This window comes from Mustela putorius, unplaced genomic scaffold (genome assembly GCF_011764305.1).
Source record: "Mustela putorius furo isolate JIRA1106 unplaced genomic scaffold, ASM1176430v1.1 tig00000759_pilon_pilon_pilon, whole genome shotgun sequence".
NCBI classification, from domain to species: Eukaryota; Metazoa; Chordata; class Mammalia; order Carnivora; family Mustelidae; genus Mustela; species Mustela putorius.
In genome coordinates this window covers 3,124,068-3,135,184 of record NW_025421467.1, presented here as the reverse complement: position 1 = coordinate 3,135,184, position 11,117 = coordinate 3,124,068, and the positions used below count along the sequence as shown (strand labels likewise).

Here is an 11,117-nt window from a genome sequence, read left to right as displayed (position 1 = left end):
ACTACAAATACCAGAAGCAACTCAATTTTTATTTCTATACAGAAATGATAGGGAAAAAGTTTGGAGTTTCAGGTGAGATCAAACTTTGTGCCTATTATAAATAAAGACAAATCAAATGACAGATTTTATTTTTTTAAGGGAGAAATATAGGACAAGAAGAACACGGAGCTCATCTTAAACATGTGATTAAGTTACTCTGCCCTAACCTTTGAAATTGGTGATTTCGCAATTAAGGTTTTAAAGTTCTTCCTCTTATTACATTACCCTCCTCTTGAATTGCAAAGTGTCCAAAACTGCCTAACGGTAAACGGATTTCTCTACGCAGTCGTTCTTGCTATTTTAGTTGGATGAATTCAACTGGAGATATTAGTTATACTTTTTATTCTCCGTTTCCTTTAAAAGCCTGAATAATAATAATTATACAATTGAGTAATTATTGGAATATATCAGTTTGCGAAAAAGGTCTTGCTTTATGAATTTAAGGCGCGGTAACATTCTTTAAAATTAAGTGTAATTCATGCAGCGAAATGGGAAACGTTCAAATTGGGGCAATCCAAGGAAAACCTCAAAAAATATTAAAACATAGAAGAAAAGTGATACGGAACCTTCTAAACGTTCTTTCTTCGTGTCCTACTTCTCCCAACAAACTATTGTGAGATGATAGGGCGGGGGTGAGGAGGGCACCTAAAACAAAAGACTTCCTTTCTCCACTCCCTTTTCCTCTGTTTCTTTTGCCAGAGCTTGTTGCAAACTCTTGGAAACATTGTTTGAACATAATACATTTGGATACTTTTATTCTTCCAGAGACTGCGCTGGGTGGTGCCTAGAGCTGACTTCTGTTGAGTAATAGAAAAAAAAGAAAAGTAGAAATCTTTCAAGAAATGAAAAGAACAAAGTTACCCGACCCGCGGAGGTTTTGAGTAACAAAAAAGTAAAAGGCACTTTACTTAAAGATAGCTTATTTCACTTTCCTGGCTCCGTGTTCGGTAGCTGAGAGATGGCTTGCATTGCCTCTGGTTTCTAAAAGACCACGAGGAGTACCACTATATATACACAATACTCTAAGTTGGGAGCGTTATTCTCGGATTGATTCTGCTCCACGAAAGCTGCGGTTGCTAAAAGCCGAGTGTCCACAGCAGCACGCACCTCGGCTACCATCCGCGTCCTGCCTTTCTGAGCATCTAGCGAAAGCTGGGAGCTCGGAACCTGGAGGGAATCCTGGACCCGCAACCTGACTCCGCTCGCCGCCGATTGGCCCGCGCCCCGAAGCCCGCCCCCGCGGCCGGGGCGGCCTTTTCACCGGGACCCGCCCCTCGGCCCTGGGAATCGCCGCCTGGCAGGCCGGCTGTGCCTGCCAGTCAGCTCGAGTGGCGGAGGCTCTCTGCTCGGAGCCCCGCCCCCTCCACCCTAATTGATATTATTGGAGTGTGGAGCAAGCGGCCGGTCTGCAGTCGGAGACTTGCAGGCAGCAAACACGGTGCGAACGAACAGGAGGGGGAAAAAATAAAAAAGCTAAACGTGGAGCAGCCGGCCGGAGGTCGAGCAGGGGAATCGATGCGAAAAGCGCAATAAAAAAGAACCCACTTCGGAGCAAACAGCATTTAAAAAGCTACGACTCCACTGAAACCTAAAATAAAACCTGCTCATGCACCATGGTTTTTCAAACTCGGCACCCTTCATGGATTATTTTATGCTACATCTGGCTGCTCCGCTTTGCACACACCGGGGAGGCACAGGCTGCAAAGGAAGGTAAGGTGATGGGAACGCAAAGTTTGTTCTGAGTTATTTATTTAGCGGTCTACCTGCACAAGCCGGCTCGTCCGCGGGGCTGCCGGCCGCGCCTCCGGCGCGGGGCGACCCTCCCCCGTCGGCTCCCCGCCCCCTCACCGCTCTCGCTGCTCCCGGCAGGCTGGCGGCAAGCTGGGCTACTCCGAACCGCCTTCAGCCTGGTGCCCGGGGCCGTCCGCCCGACGGGAGCGGGGTTTCTGGCGCGGCCAGTCCGGAGGGCGTGAGCAGCAACGGAGAGCGGCGGGGCGGAGTGGGGTGGTGGGCGGGGGGGTGATGACCAGCGAGCTCTTTCTCTAGGATAGCAGGCGGGTCAGATCTCTTCCTCCAGCCCTCTCCTCCTCCTCTCGGTGTTCGCCTCTGGTGGGGTAAGCTGCGGCCGGAGTTAGTCCGAGACTGGGGAGTGCAGCTTCTAGTGTCCTGGCCAGCCCGTCGGCGAGCGGCTGGTGTCCCGAGCCTTCCCAGAGGGGCCGTGACATGTGTGAGCTCCAAACGCTCGGGTTACTAATGAAGTGCTCACTGCGTCGGAGGAGGAGGCGCGGGCCTGCGGCTGGCGCTCGGCCGCCAGCGCGGAACAATAACGCCGCGGAGGTGAAGCGAGGAAGCGGTGCGCGCCCCGCGGCGGGGACGTCTCCATTCAGCGCGCGCCGCGCGTGGGTCCCGCGGGCCGCGCGTGGGTCCCGCGGGCCGCGCGGACAGCGGGAGTCCAGCTGGCTTGGCCGGCCGGGGAGGCAGGGGGCGGGCTGGGGCTGTGGAAGTGGTAAGGAGACGCCGCCTGGGCGAGTACAAGTCCCCAAACATCTGCCCGGCAGTTGAGTCCGAGTGGTCAGACCTTGCGAAAGGACCTGGATCCGGAAGGCTACCTCTGGATGAAGAGAAGAGGTTTCATTTGGGCGGCCAGATACGCCTGTATATGGTTATCATTATTATTATTTCTTCTCCTTTGAACCACTGACAAGGTAAAATACCTTTCGGTGCCTGTAGTTGGAGCTGGGGAAAAATAAATCCTCTCAATGGAAATGTCCTGCTTCTTGAGCAATGTCACAATCTCTCTCCCCCCGTTGTCTTCCAGACTGTAAATCTAACGTTGATTTCCCGATACTTAAAAGCAGAATACCAATAATTAATTGTTCCTGAAGTATGGAGAACGGAGGAATCTGTTATCAGATTTAGGTCATGATGGTGATGTGGGGCGGGGGGGGGGAGGGGTTGTGTTCGATACTGATTCTCGCTTCATGTCGCCCTGAAAACTTAAGTGATTTAGTGTTTTGTTTTGTTTTTTTCCATTCTCTTCGTGCACCCTTTGAGTCTTTCACTCAAACCACACCCCCCTACCCCAACGCCACGTCCTACTTCTTGAGCCAGCCTGACCTTCTGACCCCAGTTTCCACATCTGCAACCCGTATTGACGCTGAACCCATTCAGAGAAATTTTCAGAGAAAACCATGACTCCGAGCTGTCGGTTACGCGTTAGCATATGAACCAACGTCGGCCAGAAACACACACCCATACACACCAAAATGCACATTTCTACGCGCATGACACTAGCGATTAGGAACATTCAATCCTGGAACCTTGTACTGATGGCTCCGGAATAGCGGGACCCGAGGAAAAGTTTGCACTGCTGCGGAGAAGCCGGGCGCGCAAGCTCACGCAGACCCGGCAGGAGTTTGAGCTATAAATAACTGCATCACTAGGGGGAGAGGTTCCTGCAGCCAGAATGTCTCGCTCGCTTGCTTTTCTCTTCTGGGTGCAAGATACGTGAAGAGGATTCTGATTCTAGGAGGCTGAATTCTATAAATGCAGAAGTGAGATGTTTAAAAGGTGGGCGGGAGGGCGAATGAGCCCCGCTTCTCAGCGGCGACGCTCCCAGCGCGCAGCGGCGATCAAGAGCTCGGTTCTAGGAGCTAGCAAGCCCCGAGGGGCACCCCGGCACCCAGGAGCGAGCGCTGGGTACCACCTTTCGCAGGTGCCAGGCCTCCCGGGGTGGCCCGGAGTGGATGGAGGGAAATGAGGGACCTTCTTCCCCCACTTTCCTCATACGTGTTCTCTCGGGAGGCCAGTTCCCGCTGCGGGGAGCGCCTGTATAAGTCAGAGTCTGACGCTTGGAGGCGAAGTACAGCTGCTGTTTTTCCTCTTCCTAAATGCCGCCACCGCCTCTCCCTCAAAGGAGACGCTTCCCGAAAGCCTCTCTCCTCCTCCCGGCTCCTTCTGAAGCTAGGGCGCCACTGGCTCCCTAGAGTGTCCAGGTCTGGCGGAGTGCGTAATGGATGCTCCGCGCGGCGGGCGCGCCCGTCTGGCAGCCCCTGCCCCGCCCCTCCCCGCCGAGGGCCCCGCCCCGGCCCCCGCCGCTGCCGCTGCTCCTGCGGCCTTTGGCTGGCTTGGCCCGGGAGCGCCCGGCATCTTGCCCCTGGCCTTTACCCCCGCGCGGCAGGGCGCGGAGTCCCGGAACCCCGGCCTGTGCGCCCCTGGTCCTAGTTGGCCTCGGGCTACGCCTCGGTGGTTGTGAAGGGAGGATGGCGCTCCGCGCTCTGAGCGGGAAGGCAAAAGCGCGCACTTGGGGGTTTATCCGGAGAGCGGACAAGGAGACACAGTGATCACTTTAGAGCTGCTTCTGATTAAAGCCCAGGAACTGGTTACTGTTTTTTTGTTAGTTTGTTTCTCTCTTAACTTGTTTGCCATCACCACCCCTCCGCGATACCCGGTTCCCACCGTAGGCAGTGCTAAGGGGTAACAAGGCAGTAAACAATCATCACATTGCTTGTTTCACTCTCCAAAATGATTCGCAGGTCACCTAGATTTAAAATCTACTTGTCTCTTGTCAGTGCAGAAGACAAAAATGATAGTAATAATAAATCATCTCAAAAGGAACCAGGAACTCATGTTGTTTCTTTGTGCTTACTTTCTATTGTTGAGGACAAAACCAAAACAAACTTTAAACATTACTTTATATAAATTCACTAGTCCAACGATTTAATGATGTTCCCAGTGCGAAATACAACTTGGTATTTTGAAAGTGTGCATTCCCCACCCCCCCATAAGTCTGCAAGAGAATCAAGTGTTTGTGACCGAGGTTTGTGCTTTCATGGTCTTCCCAAGAGTCTTAAGTGTAAAACATTTCTGCAAAAAAGTGTCTCTTTATCTATGTGTTTTCAGTTGCAGGGAATAACCTTGACTAGAGCGAAGGAGTTGAACACATAATAAATGTGTTCCTTTGTTTTCTTAGCGTAACAAAATTTCATTACCTTTTAAATACACCTTTTTTTCTCTAGTGATTATTTTAACGTTCATATAAGCATATATTTTATTTAAGTCCAAATTTCAACATTTTGCTGAGGTTGATGTTATGCATATTTACAAGCTTGGAAATATATTCAGTATTATTTCTGGACAAACAGATGCATTTGTTAAAATGCTATAGAGTCAGACATATTTTCAAAGAATAAAAACTCGTAACTGAATCAGTTCTAGCAGGGTAAATGCTTTAGGAGAGCAATTGTCTTAAAAAGCAATACTATATATTGAATTGGAGGTATGATATATATTAATGTATAACATTTGAATACATTGTCTTATATTAATACTATCAAGAGCATTTGGTACATTTATATACATGTAAATGAATTGTTTATGCTTTTTGATAATATCAAAGTGGATACAACTGTTTTTAAAAGTCAAGTCAGGAACAAAGTCAAGTCAGAGTTTAAATATATTATTTTGAGAATTAGCTAATGCCTTGAAATATTTGGAAATTAAAAAAAAATAGAAATATTGAAAACAGATGTTTGACTAACCCAGAAATATATCTTGGAAATAATGGGCAATTTATTTTTCTCATGATGACATTGCTTGATATAGTTTTCTACTGTATTCATTTTGGCTTAAGAGAAGACACTCTATGAAAAAGTTTTTTAAAAAATAAACTCTGATTCTCAAAAGAAACTAGGAGATACTTTTGGTGCAATATTACAAATTAATGACTAGAGGAAGATGAATATGGAATTATATTTTATTATGTTCATGCTATTATATCTGACAAAATTTGGAGTGCTCAATGGCTTATAAAATTCTTTAAAATATAAACTACTATAGAATTAAGATACCACATACAATTTTTACCCTTTCATGATATTTTTAAGTTTTTAAATCTATTTAATGTTTCAATTAAATAATACCAAATATAATATGGTATTTTAGCATCTTTTCTCCTTAAGAAAGGGGAATATGCTTATATCAGGTAGGTGCTTATTTCATCATCCATATACATAAATAACTTTATATATCTTAGATCATATCTTAGATCATGATAATTACATAGAAATTCGATCCATATTAATAACTTTTACAGATGTCGTTACATTTTTCATGTAAGATTTGAAAATGAAACTTTGTTTTTCAGTACTACTGCTGGATTCTAAAGCACAACAAACAGAGTTGGAATGGATTTCCTCTCCACCCAATGGGGTAAGTACTTCTCCTCATAAAATATCACCTTTTATTTTTTAAAGTAAGAAGCACAACCTTCCCCAAACCCCTGGAATTATTCACATTCTTCATATTTAAACTATTTTAATTCCAAATGTCTCATTCAAAATTTTGTTGTGTTATAATGAGACATTGAGTTCTTTGAGTAAGAGAAGGTATACTTTAGAACTTGGAAAAATGGATTTAAAAAAACAAAACAAAACTCTATAACCATAATCTTTTGAGTTCTTATTGTGAGAGGAATCATACCTCAGGTTTCAGGCTATAAATGCTAACTAATTACAGGGAACATTTCCTTCACAAACTCACTTAAACCTCTTTAGTTGCTTTATACTGCTTAGTATAATCACTAGGTAGGTTGAATGTAGTTCTTTAAAACAGTATGTGATGTGTTTCTTCTTTTAAAAACAGTTTTAGCATCATTCAAAATACGCTTTAAAAGGTAGTTAAAAATATAATATACTCCATATTTTAGCATGGAATTTGCTATAAAATATTATTTGGATTCTCCAAATTTTGATCATGTGCTATCTGCTGTTATTAATCAGAAACCATGGCAGAGCATGTATATATTATACTAAAAATCTGCTATAATAAATATGAGTAAAAGCTGTCCAATAAAAACCGATGAATATAAGTAACCCTAAAAATAGTCTAACCATTACATTTCACATGTCTGAAAGGTATATTATTTACTTTGATTTAGTTAATTTAGTTCAACATCTTTGTCTTTAGGTCTTATTTTAATTGTGAGAGAGGGCACATACTTCATCCCTTATGAAGAAAGGGGCTCCAAGAAGGGAGAATATATCTCTCATTGTTATTTAAGTTAATCTTCCTTACAGTAAGAAGCCTAAGTGAGATTATAAAAAGTGTAACAAATTTAACAAAGAGAAGAATAAAAATCTGAAAAGGACTTCTGAGTTTAAGAACAGCATAAAATCAATATGTCATGAACTGAAAGTCAGCTTAATAATGCAGAATGTGAACAATGCAAATCTCCTTTAAATAGTCAGATTTTTTATTCAATTAATATTTGAAAGATTGTTTAAGATCATATTGTAGTTATCTGTATAGGTCAGATTAAATTATGAAAAAATGACAAGTATTTTACAGATTATAAAAAGTGCACTGAATTTAAATGGACTTAAGGTAAGAATGTCCTACTTTTCTCGTAAATGAAATAGTTTCCATGAGTAGAAATATACATTTTAGGAAGTCATTTACAATTAAAAAGAAACCTTTCTTACCAATGACAGATATAGCCCATTTTCTACCATCCATCAATTAAAACAAATAGAGATGGAGGATAGTTTTTATCTTTAAGGAGAAGTAAACTGATACAGGATTGTAGTGATTACAGTATTTCATCAATGTAATACACAAAAGGATAAATTATGCCTGTCTATGTTACCCTTGACTCAAATGGGCATTTTATCAGTCCAGATATCATGAGTTAACCTTAAGAATCTTGAGGAATCAACAGATAATGTTAGGAAATGGTGATTGACAATATTTTTTTAATATATGAAATGGATTGGCTTGCATGTGATTAAATATCTTACAGGAAATAAAGTGTTATTAAGATATATTTTTAGAAAATATTTTTATAAGTATAGTATAAAAGCTCAGTATCTGAATTAAGACTTCTTTCCTAATGGTGTCATTTGTAGAAATGATCATGATCTCTTGAGAAAGTGAAATAAAACAAGATTTGTGTTAAATGCATTTATGTAGTCTCACTATTTGTGATCTATACAATCGTTGTCTTGAAATTTTCCCCACAGGAATGAATTTTTAAATAAAAATTAAAATTAACTGGGTTTCATAAGTAGTGAAATTGATTTTTCGTACATAAAACAAATGTGATTTTTCTTAAAGTTAGAAAAAAGAAATATTGAGATATACCTTTATAATAATTAGCGTTGGTTTCTTCACGCTGGGGAATTGTTAAAAAGAGCACATTTATCTTTAGATCTTTTGATTTCTTGGTGTAGATATCATTAATAGTTTTACTTCTTTTAGTAATTTCAATCTAATTAAGAGACTAAAATATCCTTATCCAAATGGATGAATTTGGGTATATTTGGTTAAATGCCATTCAGACAGATGATAAACAGCTAACTGAAACAAAGAGAAATATACATACCATTAACTAGTCACAAACTCAAGTTGTGTTGAATAAAACCTGCACATGATAATGGGTTCTTTGCTGCATTGAGGAGTTTTCGTATGTCTGATAAAATTACAGCAAAAATATAAAGTCACACAAGAAATTTCTGAATAAGAGTATTTTGCTAATTTGTCAATTTTCTGAAAAATAGTTTTAAAAGTAGATATTAATGTTTTAAAATATTTTAACAAATTAATTCTCTAATCAAGTTTTACAAATAGGACTCTTTACCACATGCTTATTAGTTTACTTTCTTTTCTGCTTTTATTGAAACAGTGGCTTAAATATTGCATGCTGTAAGATTTTGGATTTGAATACTAACATATTTTCATATTCGGCACTTTGGGGAAATTGAGAAATACTAACATATTTTCATATTCGGCACTATTGGGGAAATAAAAACACATAGATGATGATTTCACTATTAAGGCAGCCTAAATATGAAGTGGGAAATTTTGTTATAATAGTAAAAAAAGGACATAATCAACTGTTACATTAGACTTCAAGGATTATTTCAGGTGAATTGAAATTATTTGCTAATGGGCAATGTAGATATTATCATACATGGCTTAATAGTCCTTAAGATGTCACAAATTCTGCTAAACTTATTATTTTCCCTTTTCATGAAAATATGTGTTTGCTGTAATATGTATTGCATCAGCATATTAATAGACATTTTTAAACATGTGATATTTTTCAAGTAAAAAAGCTTATTACTGAAATATGATCCAGCGTGCTGATTTGCCATGTACATTTGATTGTCTATTGAAAGCAATTTATTTATAAAGATGAATCATGCTTTTATAACTACTTATTTATAGTTATGTGGCTTATGTACAGTATTATATATAATGCTGCAAGAAATAAATTGCTCTGTAAAATGTTACTCTGTTATATCTTATTTTGGAAAGAATATAAAAGATTTCGTATTGTGAATATCAACATGTTGTGGACTGCTTTTACATTTCAGAGCACTCTTGGCATTTTCTTCCCTGTGTTTTTTAGGTGCTCCAAGTTTAACATCAACACTTAAAATGTCAACCGAGTTATCAGAAATTCTGCCATATATCCATATGCATATGCATTAAATGGTAATTTAAGTGATTGTGTTGTGCGCTCAGTCTATAAAAATTACAGTCTCAGTGGAGACTATAGACATAAGCAAACATGTAAGAAGAAACACTAATACCCTAGCAAACAGATATTAAACAAAATGAAATATTTATTGTATGTACAAACGATGCAGGCAACATGAATGATGTTGCGTTACCAGGACGAAGCTGAACTAAGAGTCCTAAATTCTTAGATTACAGAGTTTTTGCCAGGGTAGGAATCTACCCAGCTCTTTCACAGATCATCATTTGTACTACGCTAAAGATGCCTCATGCACTTCCAAAGTAAAAATGTTATTTATTTATTTATTTTTGCTGTATGACTGATAGCCTTTTAAAACATTTTACAGTGGGAAGAGATCAGTGGTTTGGATGAGAACTACACCCCGATCCGAACCTACCAGGTGTGCCAGGTCATGGAGCCCAACCAAAACAACTGGCTGCGGACTAACTGGATTTCGAAAGGCAATGCACAAAGGATTTTTGTAGAATTGAAATTTACCCTGAGGGATTGTAACAGTCTTCCTGGAGTACTGGGAACTTGCAAGGAAACCTTTAATTTGTACTATTATGAAACAGACTACGACACTGGCAGGAATATAAGAGAAAACCTCTATGTAAAAATAGACACCATTGCTGCAGATGAAAGTTTTACCCAAGGTGACCTTGGTGAAAGAAAGATGAAGCTTAACACTGAGGTGAGAGAGATTGGACCTTTGTCCAAAAAGGGATTCTATCTTGCCTTTCAGGATGTAGGGGCTTGCATAGCTTTGGTTTCTGTCAAAGTATACTACAAGAAGTGCTGGTCCATTATTGAGAATTTAGCTATCTTTCCAGATACAGTGACTGGTTCAGAATTTTCCTCTTTAGTCGAGGTTCGAGGGACATGTGTCAGCAGTGCAGAGGAAGAGGCGGAAAACTCCCCCAGGATGCACTGCAGTGCAGAAGGAGAATGGTTAGTGCCCATTGGAAAGTGTATCTGCAAAGCAGGCTACCAGCAAAAAGGGGACACTTGTGAACGTAAGTAATATGTGCTCTTAAAATTCCACTTTGTATTTCTTTTCTATTTCAGTATCAGAGATTTTGTGTGGTAATAGTTATTTAAACAAGTGAGTCTGTGCTACACCAGCATTTCTGATTCGGCCGATCTTAAGTGAAGTCACTGTTGAGCTATCAATGATTCCCCACAGTGGTATCTACACTAATGGTAGGTAATAAATATTGGCCAATGACATTTGTTACTAAGATTTAATTTGCCCTCTGTTTGACCTAGAAGTCAACAGTTGCACATTGGTCTATGAGATTTAAGAGAGGAGAGTGAGCAGAGTGAGGTGTGACATTAACCAAGATTCCATGACAGGGGATTCCTCCGACTGTGAAATCTGTATTGTTTGGACTTATAAGTAGTGGAAAAAAGGAGGTTAAAGGGGCTGCTAACAAGAACTCAACTGACAGGACACATAAAAATATATTTCTAAACTTTTAGAATTGTTTTTTACAAATAATAAAACTTCAATATGAAAATCATCAAATGTTACTTGATAAATCTCTGAAGTGACTTC

The 11,117-nt window shown here is 40.5% G+C and overlaps 1 protein-coding gene across 5 annotated transcripts in view; it reads left to right on the top strand.

Moving 5' to 3' along the window:
- Positions 1-1,406: 1,406 nt before the first annotated feature.
- EPHA7 (EPH receptor A7) overlaps positions 1,407-11,117 on the top strand; it is a 172,059-nt gene continuing 162,348 nt past the window's right edge. For 3 of the 5 annotated variants that reach the window (XM_004766889.3, XM_004766888.3, XM_004766887.3), the window contains exons 1-3: positions 1,408-1,749; positions 6,185-6,249; positions 9,906-10,575. In XM_004766889.3, the coding sequence (XP_004766946.1) occupies positions 1,653-1,749; positions 6,185-6,249; positions 9,906-10,575 (832 nt within the window). In that variant the 5' untranslated portion in view covers positions 1,408-1,652. Of the gene's footprint in view, positions 1,750-6,184; positions 6,250-9,905; positions 10,576-11,117 lie in introns of all 5 variants that reach the window. The other 2 variants (XM_045084229.1, XM_004766890.3) reach the window with 1 other exon arrangement.